This window comes from Bombyx mandarina, chromosome 07 (genome assembly GCF_030267445.1).
Source record: "Bombyx mandarina strain Sakado chromosome 07, ASM3026744v2".
NCBI lineage: Eukaryota > Metazoa > Arthropoda > Insecta > Lepidoptera > Bombycidae > Bombyx > Bombyx mandarina.
Window position 1 is genome coordinate 11,580,639 of NC_143214.1, and position 18,892 is coordinate 11,599,530.

The 18,892-nt window shown below is 42.2% G+C and overlaps 2 protein-coding genes across 3 annotated transcripts in view; one reads left to right on the forward strand and one right to left on the reverse strand.

Moving 5' to 3' along the window:
• The window catches only part of LOC114248305 (MYG1 protein), a 49,537-nt gene extending 45,585 nt beyond the window's left edge, over positions 1-3,952 (forward strand). For both annotated transcript variants that reach the window (XR_016323341.1, XM_089728767.1), the window contains one exon: positions 1,719-3,952. The gene's annotated coding sequence lies outside the window, so the exon portion shown is untranslated. The remainder of the gene's footprint in view (positions 1-1,718) is intronic.
• Positions 3,953-12,375: 8,423 nt separating this feature from the next.
• LOC114248311 (uncharacterized) lies at positions 12,376-17,786 on the reverse strand. Its single transcript, XM_089728779.1, has 2 exons — positions 17,413-17,786; positions 12,376-13,199 (listed from the first exon to the last, which is right to left on the reverse strand). The coding sequence occupies exons 1-2, from the start codon at positions 17,527-17,529 to the stop codon at positions 12,918-12,920; spliced, it is 399 nt and encodes a 132-aa protein (XP_089584905.1). The 5' UTR covers positions 17,530-17,786; the 3' UTR covers positions 12,376-12,917.
• Between the last annotated feature and the right edge of the window lie 1,106 nt (positions 17,787-18,892).

The following is an 18,892-nucleotide window of genomic DNA, read 5'->3' on the forward strand; positions in this document are numbered from 1 at the left end:
GGGAAGTTCGGCTGCTTCTTATTCTTCGAAGCTGCGGCTGGCTTAGGTGCATCATTTTCGACTGCGGCTGGCGCGTTCATCTGCTGTTGCGGAGCTGCCTTTTCGCGGGCTCCCTTTTCTATAAAAAGAGAACCGTTGTTGGTGGTGAACCGCATCCGGCGCCTGGGCCTGGAGGTAGCCCTAAACAAGTCGGAGGCTATGGTGTTTCATGGCCCCCGACGTGCGCCGGTGCCGGGATCACACATCGTGGTAAGTGGGACCCGGATAGCTTGGGATTGGTGCTCGACAGCCGATGGGAATTCGGGCCCCACTTCCGGCGGCTGGTGCCCAAGCTGATGGGTGCAGCGGGCGCGCTTTCAACGTTGCTTCCCAATTTGAGGGGCCCGAGCGCTGCCTGGGAATCGTGCGGTCCATGGCCCTGTATGGGGCACCTGTGTGGGCGATGGACATGACGGCCAGCACTCTCGCCATTCTGCGTAAGCCGCAGAGGGTGATGGCCGTCAGAGTCGTCCGCGGGTACCGCACGATTTCCTACGAGGCGGCTTGCGTCGTGGCCGGATCCCCTTGGGACCTAGAGGCGAAAGTACTCGCGTCATTATATCGATGGCGCGAGGAAGAGCGGGCACGGGGCTCGAGGCTGGTGCAGCGGCAGATCGCGCTGCGCCGCGAGGAGCTCCGTCAGGCCTTGGTGGCGGAATGGCGGCAAAGGCTTCTGCGCCCTACCGCCGGCCTCGCAACCGTTGAGGCGATCCGGCCAGTACTCGACGACTGGCTCAGGAGAAGGCACGGCTCCCTGTCGTTTAGGGTGACACAGGTGCTATCGGGGCACGGTTGCTTCGGCAAGTACCTGTGCCGCATAGCCAGGGAGCCGGACGCTCAGTGCCACCACTGCGTCCACTGCGGGGAGGACACAGCACAACACACGCTCGCCGAGTGTGTAGCTTGGGAGGAGCAGCGCCGTGTCCTCACAAATGAAGTAGGAAGCGATCTGTCGCTGCCGGCCGTAGTGCGGAGGATGGTCGGCAGCGCAGAGTCGTGGGACGCCGTGGTGTCCTTCTGCGAGGACGTGATGTCGCAGAAGGAAACTGCGGAACGGGAAAGGGAGATCTTGACTCCCTTCCCCGACCGCAGAAGACGCACCGGGCGCAGGAGAAGGGCGGATAACGCCCTTTTCCGCCCCCCATGAATGGGTCCAGGGGCGAAGGACTTGGGAAAGCCCTCGCCCCCTATTCGATGGACCTGAGATGGAGGTGCGTGCGGGTGTCAGCACGTGCCTCTGAGGCGATGCACGGAGTAGGTGAACGCCTCACCACCCCGTGCAGGAGACGAGGCCTGGACAGACCAGGCCAGCACTGGTGTGGGGCTGCGGAAGAATTTGGATTCCCGCGGCCCTGTGCGCACGTGTGGGTGAACACCGGGGTGGTTTTAGCCGGTAGGAGTCCGGCACGCCCCTCCGCCTTTCCTCAGGCGGAGGTAGTCCATGAGGATTTCCCCCTGAAAAAAAAAAGGGTCGGACCTGTGTGTGTATCCTAGATCAGCTATGAAAACACCCTGCACGCAAGCCAAGTATAGCTTAACTGCCGCAAATGGTTCAGATACCTATTGACAGATACATATAACATTAGATTTGGGACTGCGCCGTGCTTTGTCTTGGAAATTTACCATTGCAGACATTGCAAAGATTTTTATGACCTGCTAATTGACTGCCGTAATCACAGAATTATAGATGGGACTACTTCACTAGCTGTGCCAGCATCACATCAAAAAGTTCCGGATAGCGTGGCATCGGTCAAGACAATTTCCGGCGATTCAATATTTCACTAGTTTCTACGTGAGTTCCCAGAAGGTACACGACCTGCGGGTACTGTAAGTACACCTAAGCATAACACTATGCACTTTATTAAAACTACGTCTGGACCACCAGTTACGAGCAGACCTCGACGGTAGGATCCCGAACGCTTGCGACATGCCAAGAAAGAATTTGACGACATGCTAGCATGTGGCACGGCAATGTGTTCGTCAAGCCCATGGTCCTCACCGTTGCACTTGGTCAGAAAGAAGGATAATGGCTGGAGACCCTGTGGCGACTACCGTGCACTAAATGCTCGTACTGTGCCCGATCAATACCCTGTGCGCCACATTCAGGATTTTAATCAGCAGCTTTCTGGATGTATTATATTTTCAAAGATTGATCTTATTAAAGCTTATAACCAGATTCCCGTAAATCCCTCTGACATACCCAAGACAGCGATCACCACACCCTTTGGCATGTTTGAGTACCCATACATGACATTTGGTCTAAGAAACGCAGCCCAAACTTTTCAACGGTTTATTGATGAAGTGCTCACAGGCTTAAATGGCTTCTGCTATGGGTTCATGGATGATTTGTTAATTTTTTTCGAGTCACGTGATCTTCACATGACCCATGTGCGACAGGTACTTGCCAGACTAAAGGAATACGGCATCCTAATCAACCCAGCCAAATGTTTCTAGGGTAGAAATGAAGTCACTTTTCTCAGATATCATGTTTCTGCTGAAGTTACACGTCCTCTTCAAGAGAAAGTCTAGGTTATCCAGGAATTTCCTGTACCACGAACAGTGAAGGAGCTCCGAAGGTATTCTCGGTATGTTGAACTTCTATAGAAGGTTCATTCCAGATGCAGCGACTATTGAAGCACCTCTACACAGTATGTTGGCAGGAGAAAAAGTAAAAGGGTCACAGCCTGTCCACATGATCCCACTACAGCTGGAAGCCTTCGAAGAATGCAAAAGAGCATTATCCAAGGCTACACTTCTGGTACATCCCAATATGCAAGCTGAGTTGTCTATAGTTACTGATGCATCTGACGTATCTATTGGAGCAACTTTGCAACAGCGTGTATGAGAACAATGGGAACCACTCGGGTTCTTCTACAAAAAATTAAGTCCGAGTCAGAGGAAGTATAGTCCATATGACGGAGTTACTAGCAATACATGAAGCAATTAAATATTTTAGGCATATGGTGGAAGCTAGAAACTTTAGTATATACACCGATCACCGACCACTCGTTTACGCTTTTTCTAGGTCAAAAGATAATTGTTCTCCAAGACAGTACAGGTATTTTGATTTTATCGCACAATTTACCACTGATATAAGGTACATACCTGGTACGCAGAATATTGTGGCAGACACGTTGTCACGTATAGAGGGGGTACAAGCCATCGACTTCCATCAGTTAGCCCTCTCACAGGAATCAGATCCCGAACTACAAAACCTACTCAGCAAGGGATCGTCACTAAAGCTACTGAAGATAGCTCCAGCTGGATTACACACGAAATTGTACTGTGACATGTCAGTGCAACCGCCAAGACCCTACGTCACACCTGATATCAATCGGAAACAAGTTTCGACTCACTGCATGGTCTTAGCCATCCAGGTGGTGCTGCTACAGTCCGACTTGTGACCGAACGATTTGTATGGCCTGGAATACGTCGTGACTGCAGAGATAGGTCGAGGCATTGCTTGCACTGCCAGCGATGCAAAAGTTACCCGTCACACAACAGCCTCACTTTCCCGTTTTCCTTATTAATTTGCATCCGATCCCAGCGACCGATTGATTCATCGTGTCTGCATCAACATCGCACTCGTTTGAAGTCTGATGCACCCCGAAAACTGTTAACCCTCGCACAAGAGTTGTCGCATTATCCCCACGAGGTACCCTCGCTGATCAACTAGGGCAGATCCAGCCCCGAAGCACTACTCCCATAGAAGGGATTGCCACGCATCCTTTATGAAAATTGTCACTGCATTTACTACAACGCGCACAGTCCGCGGTTAACGAGAATTTTCCACATGCTCCACACTTTGCCATTGTTTTGTGCTTTACAAATGGACAGCAGAAATAAAGATGTTATATATAGTAACCTGTGTGATTTAATGTTTTGGGCCAAATAAATAAGAAATGTAAGTGTCGTTTTGTTTTTTTTCTTTCGTGTGGGTACCGAAACCTTGTAGTATTGAAACTAATAGAACTTTAGGTTCGTATGTAAAGTTTTGCGATGAATAACCTTGCTAAAAACTATCACAAATACTATTTTAGTAACGTTATACACTATTAAAGCAACTTTGCAACAATACACACTAGTTTTACCATGAATTTAACTAAAGAATAACAGAGCTAATCAGTACAGATGCACGAGCGTGACGTCACTCCCACACTCTTACAAATCCTTTTTCATTTCTTTTAATGAAATAAATCTACTACCGCGGCAATGCTGCTCTCATGCTACTACATAAATAAACATACATTAAATATACCAGTTTGCATTTTTAAATTAATATTCAACGCATCGCTAGCACGCCCCACCCAGTGCTGCCTAGGCAGCACTCACTTTCAACTGGTAATCGAGCGATGCGCGTGATCGATCTAGTAAAAATTCCTGATTTGGTTTTTATTCGAACCATTCTGACTCGATTGTCTCTTCCAGGTATCACTTCTAGAATTATTATTCCTTTAGGCCAAGAGTTTCGGGGACCGTCTGGATCCACTATAAGTACGAGATCGCCCACTTGTAAATTTTTACGTTCCTCTTGCCATTTCCTACGGGGTATCAAGTCTGGTAGTACTTCCTTGACCTATCTACGCCAGTACATGTCGGCTAGTCTTTGTGAACTTCACCATAGTTTTCTCAAGTAAGTATCTGAATCGTCAAATTTTCCGATGTGAAGTAAGCTAGATGACGTCGTCCTGACACCATGTCGTGTTCTCCGGTCACATAAAATGTTTCCAGTGGAGGACAAAATTTTTACATGGCACACCTGTTGCTAGTGAATTTAATCTTTTATAAGCAAGTATTGCCGAAAGTGGAATTTTTATTATTATTATTCAGCCGTTCCAATAGCGAATGACTTTGGTATGACCGTGTCATCGATGTAGCGCTGAACTTCTGTAATAATTGCTCCAAATAGAATTATTACCTGGTCCCAAAGTTGAGGTTTCTGTGGTAACTACTTCTTCATTCCGTTCCATAATTAATGAAGTAACTAAACTAATTAATTTTTTTTGGTTTGTCGGTGGTATTTTCATTTTCAAAATAGAGTTTGTATCCAGGATCAAGAAACATGCAAGTTGTAAAGGTGCGGCTGTTTTCTAGTGAAGAAAATCGTGATTGCAGTCCACCAATGATATCTTGCCTGACTATTTCTACTTCATCCGGCAAAGGCTTAGTATCGTCTGAAACAGATGCCACTAACGACGATTTGAGAGCAATAGTTATTGGGATAACTGAACTACCAGTCACGTATCTATTGCCGCTAATTTCTTTAGTCACTTCTTCACAAGGCTTCAAAACATGGACAAGTTTACCGATAATATTCTAATCGTTCGCCGACAAGGCTGAAATATTTGCACTTAATTAAATTGGAAACTTTACTGTTTAATACCTCTTTTAGTAGCAATAAACGTTCCACATGTAAAACGTTGAATTCCATCGAGTTGGAACTTCTTGAAGGGGCCTAAAAATTGGTTTTCCTGCTTGTTCTAAGTAGCGGTTCAATATTTCCCACGCGACTGTGCTTTTTTTTAAATGGATGGAAGACAATAGCTTTGGCTTTTTGTATAATATGGGTGATAGTGTTATTTTGTAAGGCTTTGCTTACCACTAAGTTTATGCAATGTGCATAGCAATTAAAATGTTTCCAACCCAAGCATTTTTATAAAGCACACTTGATGTTAGATCCATTGTCAGATACAGTGAGAAGGATTTTATTTTCTATGCCCCATTCCTGAACAATTCGTAATAATTGTTTGGCTAAAGCAGTGGCTGTGTGATGTGCCATTCAATGCACAGCATTCTAATAGAACCGATCATAGGTCCATATTGTTATCAATGAAATGTCCTGTAACACCCAAAAACCAATCGCCATTTCGAGACGTCAACATATCAGTTGATAAACATATGGAATCCATTTCCATACTAAGCAACTTCTTGACTTGACCCTTCCTCATTTCATAGAGTGCAGGCAGAATATTAATTAAAAAAAAAAACTTGTTGGTAATGTGTAATTTGGAAACGCTATTTAGTCACGAAAATTTCTGTCTGCCACAATGGAAAATGGTTACAAGTCATTCAAAGAGATTCATAATATGGTGGTCTATCCCTTTTTTTTATTTTGGAACAGTCTTATCGCAAGTAGGATGTCATCGTATTCCTAACTGTCGGTATTAATGTTTGTTGCTGCGTAAATGTGGAGGGCAGATTTATTTGCAGCGGTGTTACTGCACCAGTAACAGAAGCTGCAGAATGTGTTATTGCTGCCAATCACTGCTCGCTCGTAGCTGAAGAACAGTATCTAGACCCCCCTTCTTTTCTTTTTTTTTTCGGGTCGGGTGCCGAACCACCTACGAGTTCCCGGGGGTGCGCGGGGTATGTGAGACTCAACGATCTGCAGGTGTTGAGAGCAGGATCGCGGGCCCAAGGATTTTAGGGCCCACCCACTAAACGACTCCCCTGCACTCTTACACCCGACGTCCGATCTCCGTCCGGGGTCAGAACCCGGTCAGAGTAGGGAGGTTCCCGCGGTCAACACTACAACCAGACACGCGGCGCCACCCCAAGGACGCCCGACCGACGGGTCGTCTAGGCGATAGTCGACGACCAACGACGTCAGTCTCCGCGGTACGGCGGCCCTTCAGGCCGCCCGGGCGATGCCGCTGGTGTTCCGGGATACCCCGCTGGGCCAGAACCAGCCTGCCGGGTCGGAACGCGATACACCGCCGACCGGGACAGTATCTAGACTCTGATGGTATCGTGCCATGTTTTCTATTTATATGATTTTTCAAGTTTGTTAGCGAAGACTTTGTCATTGCCCTTATCTTCAAAATGGTCCCAAACCACACTTCTTATATTCAATAAAAAATACTTAGAATTAAATTATTATTAATATTTATACGAACTTACTTCGTCTAAGTTCAAATGTAACACTAAAACAACTGAATTACACTACACAACAGTTATGTTTATACCTACTATAACACACAACAAAGTTAATTACGGATGCTACAGCTGGAGGTTGCAAAAAAAAACAATGCTAAATTTAATTATAATAATTACAATTTAAAAGTCATACAAAATTAAGCTGGGCTGGTGTGTTTTGTTCGAACCAAGATCCAAGAATGCTGTCTCTTATATATGAAGCGATGCTGCTCACTGCTGGTCTGCCCTCATTGCTGGCCACGTAGACCCCTCACGTTGTGCTGACAGTGCGCCTCGTGACAGGCGACGTAACTGTAACTCTGTAACTCTTGTAACTCTGATTGTCCCACTTCTACAACTTGTGGTGACGATGTTATTCGTAGCTTGGAGTGGCACTTGCGATAGTAAAAGCCACTAATTAGTGTACATGCCCTTAACAGTATTACATAGAAGGGTATTGTAGTGTAATAAAACAAATGTTCACGATTGACTTCCACGGTGAAGGAATAACATCGTTTAATAAAAATCAAACCCGCAAAATTATAATTTGCGTAATAACTGATGGTAGGACCTCTTGTGAGTCCGCGCGGGTAGGTACCACCGCCCCGCCTATTTTTGCCGTGAAGCAGTAATGCGTTTCGGTTTGAAGGGCGGGGCAGCCGTTGTAACTATACTGAAACTTTAGAACTTATATCTCAAGGTGGGTGGCGCATTTACGTTGTAGATGTCTATGGGTTCCAGTAACCACTTAACATCAGGTGGGCTGTGAGCTCGTCCACCCATATATGCAATAAAAAAAAGGTATAGTCGGTGTATCTATACAGTTTGATCGGAAGCTGCGCGGAAATTGTTGTGTTGATTTGATGTAGGTTGTTCAGGTTGACAGAGTTTAGTGTCAATCTTGGTGCAGATGTTGGAGTGACGGCGATATTACTGGGTAGATTAAAAAAAAAAAGATTGATAATTTTTAGTAGGAGTAGAGAAGCTGAAGGTGTAATTCATCTCATCCAATTCTTCGTATGCTGGATGGTCTAACGCCACTGATACAGGATGACAAATGGCGCCTCATTACTGAGTGGTAATGAGCTGCTAAATACAGCCTTCAGATGATCGACTCTGGTGGCTCGGAGGGAATACGCGTATTTAATTAAATCATTTTCTCTAGTCGCATCGGTTTCCCTAATTTTATTTATTTGTGTGGTGATTTTATTCTGGTTATCTGCCATGTTATTTATGACCTGAGAATACTGATTTGTCCGATTTTTAGTTAAGCTAAAGTGATTATTAAATTCATGTATAAAGTCCTTCTGATTATCCTGAAAGAATATAAGTATCTGACTATAATGCATAGCATCTGTATAATCGAGGTTCCTTGTAACGATTTTTATAACCGATCCCAGACCGTCCATCAAACCTCTTCTAGCACGATTTACCTCAAATGTATCTAGCTGACCCAAAACACTATCAAGTTTATTTCTGAGAAAGATTAAATGAGGTTCATATAAAGAGTGCGTTTTATTATGCAATTCAGGGCTAATACTATCCAACTGATCATTAATAGAATTAATGTTACTTCTGATATCCTGAAGATTAATAACTAGGCTACTCTATGATGCTGTATTTTATAAACCCTTACAAACTGCAATAAGTTGGTTAGTAAACTCGGTGCCGTTATCGGTGACTATAGTTATTGGTACACTGTGATGAGTAAAAAAGTTAAGCAAAGATTGTAAAACGCTTACAGTAGTTCCGTCTCTCAGATTATAAGCTTGTGCGTATTTAGAAAATGCATCTACGATGGTCAGGAACTTTTCGCTCTCAATGGTTAGCAAATCTAAGTGAACTAATTCGATTGCATATTCTGTTATAGCATTGAGTACATCTTCCTCTAAATTAGATTCAGAGCTGTACCGTATGGGTCTCAAAAAGTTTTGTAACTATTGGCCTTCCCTTCATATTACGAACTATACGAAAAATTGGTTGTTTAATGAAGTTATTCAGAGGGTCGTCTGAAATCGGGACCCCTAAAATGGGATTTTCATATTCTGTGTGCACAGTAGCGGTTCTTGCTCCTGTGACGATGATGGTTCTAGAATCATCTAAGTTACTGTTACGTTCAGAAGTGTCAACTTTTTTTTTTTCCTACCTTTGCTGGTAGCCTGGAGCGGCTATTCCAGCGTAACCGTAACTAGTAGGTGAGCTCACGGGGCTCAAACCTGACGACCATGCTAACACGAACCCTAGCAAGAGTCGTGCTTCGCAGAATCTACCACCGGATCGGAATCGCGACCCACTGAGAAGATCCGGCGAGAAACTCAGTGGGCTGTGTCTGAGAGTTAATTTACTCGTCGAGCCCTTCGTCGCAAGCGACGGGTTCGACAACAACGGTGACCGGTGCTTGAAGTACCTAGAAGCACCGTTAGTGGATCGGAAGGATTCGAGATGACGTGTACCGAAGTGTCAACGATGATTGACATAAGCTCTTCATTGTTAAGCTCTATTCGCGAAAGGGCGTCATTTTTGTTCTGTTTTTAAATTATTGTGAAATCATATTCGCTGAACTTTAACCGCCGTCCGCCATTAGAAAAAAGCCGCTCTGTTGGAACTAGAGCATCGAAACTGGGTTAAATTTTGAAAACCCGGGTTTTCGCGTCTAAGAGTAATCAAAACCCGGGTAGACCGGTTTTTTCGAGCATTTTGATATTTTTATTGTAATTTTTTAAAGTACACTAATCTGCGTTTTTATATCGATTTCCTACAATTAGTACAAAATATGAAGAATGAGAAAGAATTTAAATAAATGAAACAGTACTTTACAAATTACAAAAACAGGTTTTAATATTTGAAAAAGTAATAAAGATTTATTTTTTCTTCAGAATATCTTAAAACTTAGTAAGTAATCTAGTCTTTTTTTAAATCACAGACTTGCAGAGATTGATATTAACATTAAATGAATTATTTTGGTAGCGTTCACTTATGCTATTTAAAAGCTAATAAAAATAATATCTTCAAAAGACATTTTTGTAGTATCACAAATAATTTTAAAATTAATAAAACTCTTCTTCGCATTAACAATTAAGTAACGAATAGTTCTACTCTTCTATTCTACTATTCTAATATAATTTCAGTTTCAGTCGTTTGGTTAATAATCAGTTCTTTATCTAATTAACTAAAATACCAAGTAAAAACTAGTTATAAATTTGACACATTACTTAAACAACATAGTTAAGACATATAAAATAATAACTAATACCATTTTGTATATATCGTAACGTAACATAAAAAAAAGAGAAATCAGAACTGAATTATTAGAATTTCTTCTTACTCATGTAAAATGAACGTACAAAATAGTGCACCCAAATTTTTGTCACTCAAAGACGAACGCAATCTATTGCAGACAATTCCAGCCGAAGAAAATATACGCTTCTGGCTCGACGCTAGTAGGTGGATTAGTTTTTAAATCTTCATATACCAGCGATAGGTAACGCCCTCGCTGTTGCGTACCGCCATTATCAATAGCAAGCTTAACTTAACCATCTGTTCAGTTCCTCTTCATTTATTAAAGTAGACAACTGAATGTCAATTTCTCGCAGGTCTTCGTCTGGCGCTGGCAAATTTTCAAGAGGTACTTTTTTTTTTTTGTTGTGCGTTTAATCAGATTAACAATTTCGTTTAGCATTTCATCACATGTAGGCCGATAAAAAACAGTTTATGTTCATTTTGAATGTTCTCAAAATATTTACCAGGATTAGTCAAGTACTGTAAGTGTTGCTGCTTGAGTTAGTCTTCTTTTTGCGTATCGTTTGCTCAATGCAGTTGCCATTTTGTTACTTACGGCCGGTCTCAATAACGTATCCTCGATATTTTTTCAGTGATCTCGGATTGAAATTTCAATCCAAAAATAAAAAAACTGTTTCAATAACCAAACTACAGATTTGGAAATCCGAAAATGCAATCTATCTGCAAGAGGGCGTCAATCCATTTCTGCCACTTTTTGGATCGCCCTCTGTTGGAAAAAGTCTGTGGTTGGGTTTCAATACTCGATCTTTCCTCTTTGACTAATCTATTTATGGCTATCTGCAATCTATTTTTACGATCCTAAAATTTTGGTCGATTGCAAGCAATCTTTCGGATTATTTACTGTTTACAAAATATTTATTTGACTTATTAATTACTGAAAGAATTAAAATAGAACATAATGGCCGAAACTTTAATGTCTAGTGATAGTGACAGTGATCTTGAGAAGTGCTGGAGCAGCTTTCAGATTGGGATAATGAGGTTACTGATGATACTGATGGAGACGAAGATCCATCAGGATCACGCAGAAGGTATTGCCGTATAACTACTGATGCTGAATTTAAATTTAGATTTCGTCTTAACAAAGCTGCGGTAGAGTTACTTTTATCGGAAATAATGCCACATGTAAAAGTAACCTGCAATCGGTATGTACCTCTATCACAATAAAAAACAGTATTTTTACCTACTTAATTATAGGATCACTTATTATTAATACGCCCCAATTATTTACAGAAATCATGGACTTGCACCACTGCACCAGCTATTCCTAACCCTCTGATTTTATGCATTGGGTACAATGTTAATTTCTGTAGCGGATTTCGTGGGAGTGTCAAAATCGACCGCCAGCAGAATAGTTCACGATATATCTGGAGCTATAGCCATACTGTACAATAAATACATTGTAATGCACCCTAATCATGTGGACAAGTTTTTTCAATATGTTCAGTTTCCACGTGTCCTGGGTGCAATTGACTGCACTCACATACGGATACAATCTCCAAGTAAGTAAAAGCTTAATAATGAAGTCATTAATAATTATGTAAAAGATAAAATTGTCTACATCGTGGAATTAAACAATATTGTTCGAGATCACACAGTAGGCGAAGAGTTCAGAAACCGAAAAGGCTACTTTTCATTAAATGTTCAAGCCGTTTGTGAGGCTGATTTGAAGTTTATGAATGTTGTAGCTCGGTGGCCTGGTTCTGCACATGATGCTACTATCTATACTAATATTATAAAGAGGAAAGGTTTGTTTGTTTGTTTGTATTGAATAGGCTCCGAAACTACTGAACTGATTTCAAAATTCTTTCAATGTTTGGAAGCTACACTATTCCCGGGTGACATGGGCCATAATCTTTTTTGAAAAAAATTAGGGATCCTTACTAAAACTCCAATAATGTAACCCAAGGTGTAAAAAGTTTACCTAAAATATTCTTTACACCGCATGTCCTGCGAAAACTATTGATTATAGAACAAAATAATGTACTACGACTTTGTAGAACACACTATTATTTACAAAAAGTGTCGCGACTGCATAGGTCTACCTATTATGGTTAAGCCGCAATAAGTGTTCTTTTATTTAAAAAAATAAAACAACGTCAAATGTCGTTGAAATTTTTGTTGTTTAATTTTTTATTTTCTAACACTATATTTTCAAATTTTGCTTCTAAAAGTTTAGTTTTTACATTATAATAATTTGCTAATGCCTGGTTTCTGGATCCCCGGTACTCATCAAATTTTGATTTTCTTTTGAAACCTGTAAGAATTAAAGTAAATAATATTAGTAATTATCGCGGAGACTTAACCTTCAGAATAAAGTCTCCACATGCATTTCTTCTTGTCTTAACATGGAAGTGTTAAGACAACAATAAAGTCTCCGCATGCATTTTCTGTCTATCAGTCCACAATAAACTCTAAAATCTTTCTACTATCTATAATTGATAGCAACTAAACTAGGCCACCAGCTTCTGGAAATTTATTCAATTTTATGAAAATTAGAAAATTTACAACTTGTAGTTGTAAAGAAAGATAAATTCTAATTTTAAGTAATAACTTTTGTACTTGATAAACTACCCCGCTTTGGCAACAATAATATTATGCAAAGTGAAAATATAACTTAATAAAATAATTTACCGCTGGCTTTGGGAGTGTGTAAAATTTTGGGCTTAGGTGGTGTGACTGAGCAAGGCCCTGTGTCTTTCTTTCAACACCTCAACACCACTATTACACTCCAACACCTCAGCACCATTATCAATTAAATTATCTAAAACTGCAACACCCTCCAAACCATGTTCATCACCACCACCATTAATACTGTCGACACATGGTATTAGTTCCGCATCACCACCATACGTTACTGTGAACCCATCTACTGTACTTCCTAACAATGCAGCCACTCTGTCCAACACATCATCAGGGGGGATGTAGGATGGACCACCGCCACAAGTCTAAAAAAGATGTTGTTGTTCGAGATGATACCAGCATCTCGTTTTTACCATCGCACCGCCCGCCACCGGAGTAGAGTTCATCCATACTACCTGGAGCCACTGCGGTCATCCACAGTGCGTTTCCAGAGATCTTTTTTGCCACGTACCATCCGGCTATGGAATGAGCTCCCCTCCACGGTGTTTCCCGAGCGCTATGACATGTCCTTCTTCAAACGAGGCTTGTGGAGAGTATTAAGCGGTAGGCAGCGGCTTGGCTCTGCCCCTGGCATTGCTGAAGTCCATGGGCGACGGTAACCACTCACCATCAGGTGGGCCGTATGCCCGTCTGCCTACAAAGGCAATAAAAAAAAAAAAAAAAAAAAAAAAAAAAAAAAAAAAAAAAAAAGAGAAAGATAAAATTTTAATTACAGGATTGGATATTAATTAAATATGTTCTACAGATAACATATTTAGTATGCCATAAAGAGTTAGCCATATATATATGTCGGCGGCGGCGGCAGGGATGGCTAAGCGGTAGGTTCCGTCATCACTCGTATTCGATTGAACTCAGTTCAGTCAACAAAACCTTTCAATAATAATTATTGAAACTCAACACACACAACTTTCACAATGACAGGATAAACCGACAGTTTCGTTGCACATACCGACAGACCGACTGACTGACTGACTGAGACGGACGGACCGTCTGATACGGACTGAACGACTGTCTGACACGGAATGCCACGACTCTGTCCACGTACCGCCATTTTATAACTGTGGCGTTACGGAGTCTACCCTTCATTTTGTGATATTTATCAAAACAACATTTCATCATTTAAAATAATAATCAAAACCACCGTCTTAATATTACTAAAAGTCGTCAACCACGACACGGCCATTCTGTCACTTTGACGTTTGTGTATCGTTGATATTCCGAACTATTGACCCGGATGCGACACGGCCATCCTGTGTTACACACGTCCTCGTGTGTTAATCTGAAACAAAAGCCAATACCGCACAGTATCATTCACGCTCGGCCATATCTGACCACTCTACTAAATAAAAGTCTTGTGTCATCACAAATTCTATAACGACATTGAAAGATTACACAAACGAAAATAAGTGATTTACTACTGCTGCAAGTTCTCCCCGTACAATTCATGTACACAGTAACTAAGTCATCCCTGTGACTACAAGTGTTCAATGATAGTCATCCCTGTGACTACAGGTGTTCAATGATAGTCATCCCTGTGACTACAAGTGTTCAATGATAGTCATCCCTGTGACTACAAGTGTTCAATGATAGTCATCCCTGTGACTACAAGTGTTCAATGATAGTCATCCCTGTGACTACAAGTGTTCAATGATAGTCATCCCTGTGACTACAAGTGTTCGATGATAGTCATCCCTGTGACTACAAGTGTTCAATGATAGTCATCCCTGTGACTACAAGTGTTCAATGATAGTCATCCCTGTGACTACAAGTGTTCAATGATAGTCATCCCTGTGACTACAAGTGTTCAATGATAGTCATCCCTGTGACTACAAGTGTTCAATGATAGTCATCCCTGTGACTACAAGTGTTCGATGATAGTCATCCCTGTGACTACAAGTGTTCAATGATAGTCATCCCTGTGACTGCAAGTGTTCAATGATAGTCATCCCTGTGACTGCAAGTGTTCAATGATAGTCATCCCTGTGACTGCAAGTGTTCAATAATAGTCATCCCTGTGACTGCAAGTGTTCAATGATAGTCATCCCTGTGACTGCAAGTGTTCAATGATAGTCATCCCTGTGACTGCAAGTGTTCAATGATAGTCAGCCCTGTGACTGCAAGTGTTCAATGATAGTCATCCCTGTGACTGCAAGTGTTCAATGATAGTCATCCCTGTGACTGTAATCGACTAACCTTTTATGAGAACCATCGTATGAAATTGCTGAATTATGAAGCTACTACTAATAGATTTCTCGACAAGAGAACATTCGGCACCAGATTCCAAATAAAAATAAAACGACTCACCAGATTTTTCTCATTTACCAAAATAACCGATGTTACGCAGCTACCGGCACGTCACGGCGTCGCTCCGCTGCTGCGTTGCTCGCGGCCGTCGATGACATCGCGCCATCAATTTGCCTCGGCGGCAATTCGAGGCAATGTTTTTGCTTAGATGGGTGGACTATGCACGAGCTCACAGCCCACCTGGTGCCATGTAGTTACTGGACCCCACAGACATCCACAACGCAAACGCGTCATCCACCCCGAGATACAAGTTCCAAGGTCTCAGAATAGCTAAAACCGCTGCCCCACCATTCAAACCGAAATACACACTGCTTCACGGCAGAAATAGGCAGGGTGATGGTACCCGTGCGGTCGATAGCACTATACGGAGCACCCGTCTGGCGCCACGTCCTTACCCACGAGAAAGTCGCCGCGCTGCGACGCCGGCAGCGCGCGATCGCAGTCAGTCAGAGTCATTCAAGGATACCTCACAGTCTCCTACGAGGTGGCGCGCCCTAGCGCAAGTGTAGCCGGAGCGCGGGGGCTCCAATCTCGGCAGTCCGTGCTAGAGGCGTGGTCTCGTCGTTTGGCGGACCCGTCGGCCGGCCTCCGTACCGTTGAGGCGATCTGCCCGGTTCTCGCAGACTGGGTAGGCCGCGACCGCGGAAGACTCACCTCCGGCTACCTGTGCAGACTCACAAGACATTTTACCACCACGCAAACTTTTTACCACAGCAAATCTTACCAGCCACCACGCAAACTACAATTTTGCGGGTTCCACCTCTCCTACACGATGTTACTCCCACACTGCGGAAGCCAACCGCAAACACTTGTCAAGCACGCACTTCACCAGAAAAACTTGCATCCGCCAGCGGGACCCGAACACCGCCGCGTCGCCAGACACGAACGCACCGGACGTCTTATCTTACAGGTCACGACGACTTCAGATGTGTCAATTTTTCTTCCCCACGGAAACTTGCTTGCTTTTTTGTTTGCTTGCTTGCTGGAGCCCGAAGTCATCGAACGTGTAGTGTTATTGGTATTGAATCTAGTAGATTCTAAAGTTTCAGCGACAATTAACAGTCTCATGTCCTGGTTTACTGCACTAGTGCCATGTAACTCTAGCAGAAGTCAGCCGCTTAAAATAATTCTTGTCGGAACTACCCACTCGTCATGACAGATCCATTATTGCGATCGAAGTTTCACTTGAGATTTGCACTTTCCTTAATTTCTTGCAATAGCTTGTTACGTGTTGTATTTCCGCTAGTAAATGCCATGTGATAAAGTCGACAGTCAAACTGGGCAACATGAGCCAGAACGTAAGATGTGACGATTTCTTCGTGGCTCAGATCTTCCATCGAGGTAACAGAGACGTTGTTACACGACTTACGTATGCTGCATTCACGCTCTTGTGGCGTACCACTACTAGTATTCTGATCTGCATCATGTTTTTCTGCTGTACTTCGAACATGTTCAAACACGTCACGCCAGTGAGAGTAGAGTCCTGATCCCACTTCTGATGTCGGCGGCGGCGGCAGGGATGGCTAAGCGGTAGGTTCCGTCATCACTCGTATTCGATTGAACTCAGTTCAGTCAACAAAACCTTTCAATAATAATTATTGAAACTCAACACACACAACTTTCACAATGACAGGATAAACCGACAGTTTCGTTGCACATACCGACAGACCGACTGACTGACTGACTGAGACGGACGGACCGTCTGATACGGACTGAACGACTGTCTGACACGGAATGCCACGACTCTGTCCACGTACCGCCATTTTATAACTGTGGCGTTACGGAGTCTACCCTTCATTTTGTGATATTTATCAAAACAACATTTCATCATTTAAAATAATAATCAAAACCACCGTCTTAATATTACTAAAAGTCGTCAACCACGACACGGCCATTCTGTCACTTTGACGTTTGTGTATCGTTGATATTCCGAACTATTGACCCGGATGCGACATATATATATATAATGATATACACGTAGTTAATCACGCATATTGATTAGTATGGTAAATAGTTGTGAGTGTACAATAACTGTTGTTTGTTTATGAACCAATTATGATGATTCTTTTTTTATTGGAAAGAAGATATGTCAAAGGTGGTCCAGTGAAAAGGAAATAAGGGTTTGATGATGGCAAACCAGAGAATCATGTTAAGCTTGTCAAATGTTAAGTTCACTGTGTATCCCTTGTAGTTAAAATAAATAAATATACTAACCTTTATGTTATTCATACGTATTTGTGTATTGCGTTTACGGGAATTCTTTTTAAGATTTTCCCATTTTAAACGCAAATGCTGTGGTGTCCGGTAGGATGTGGTAGCTAACCACAGCATTGAACTGGTCGCTTATGCGTTTCCACTCCTCATTTTTCAATTTGTTAGTAGTCGCATTTGTTGTTTTATCATAAATAATTTTGCTACTTTCAATAAACGAAAGCAGTATTTTTGTCTCGTCCTTTGTGAGAAGCTTGCTTGATGCCTGGAAATAATAGGAAATTACTTACTACCTATGTGAAGTGCTTACACAAATTAGGCGCGAAACGAAGCGTCTTCAAAGCGGGAGTTTGTTGAATAAAAATATAGAAAGTAAGAACACGCTAAAATAATAGTATACATACCATTGCACTTATACTTTCCATGGTGAGTATTTCACTTCACTTCACTAACTTAATAATTCAATATTTTGATAATTAGTTACTTGTTTAGCAACAAACCACGTACAAAAGCTCCTTCAATTTCAAACTGACTGAATCTGATGTCAAATGACACTGAGAGACGATTCGTTTCTCAGATTATGATTACGCTCCGCTACCAAAACTTCAGTATCGGGAGTATGGGTTAGTGACGATTTGCTTAGAAAATGTTGGAACACGTGTTTTATTCATAAAATACGTAATACGTAATAAAAAATTCACTAGTACGTCAAAACCCAAATGTATGATATTTTCTTACATAGTCATAATCATAATGATATCTGCTTGAAATGGAATGCACGGGAGGGAACTTCACAAAATAGATCGATTGGCGATCCATTTTGAAAATCGATCGATTGTTGCTATCCGTAGTTATTGAGATTCACGGCCTCGAGGGTGTGCCGACGGGTGACTGAGGTTTGATTAAGTTTCTCTAGCAACCACTCCCTCCATTTAGCATACGCCAAATGACGCGCAGTACGCCTCCACCGACCGACAGCCGACAGACAGGCCGGGTGTCCGTCACCGACTTAGAGACTGTGTCCTGCGCCGATAGTTCTTTCGATACCTGAACGTTTCGTTTGATATAATTGTTGTAATAAAATCAACTTCCTTTAAAAACACATCTGGTTGTGTTATTGCTGCGGCGCCCGTTATGCAACTTTTACATAAACTCATTAGATTTGTATGTAAAGGTTTGGTGATTTGGTAGGCTTGTTGCAACTCAATTTTACTTGGAAGTATAGGTGTGCCTTGTGTTCGTTTACGTTCTCGTAATTTGGGAAAATTTACGTGATGAATGCATTCCAAAAAAAACTTGTGATATATGGCAAGATATAGCTGCAGGACTTCTTCAGAGAACTAATTTTCCTAATAGTGTTGGTGCCTTTAATGGCAAGCAAATAAAAATTATAAATCCAGTGGGTGGCGGGTCAATGTTTCTACAATTACGAACACTTTTATCCTATAGTTCTACTAACTGTGCGCCGTACAGATTACTGTTT

Bases quoted from the DNA above. Each gene is read 5' to 3' on its own strand.
- LOC114248311 (XM_089728779.1), bottom strand. From the start codon at position 17,529: ATGCTGTGGTTAGCTACCACATCCTACCGGACACCACAGCATTTGCGT. The intron at 13,200-17,412 runs GTTAGTATATTT...CATCTTTTTTAG, and splicing joins TACGTATGAATAACATAAAG to ACTTGTGGCGGTGGTCCATC.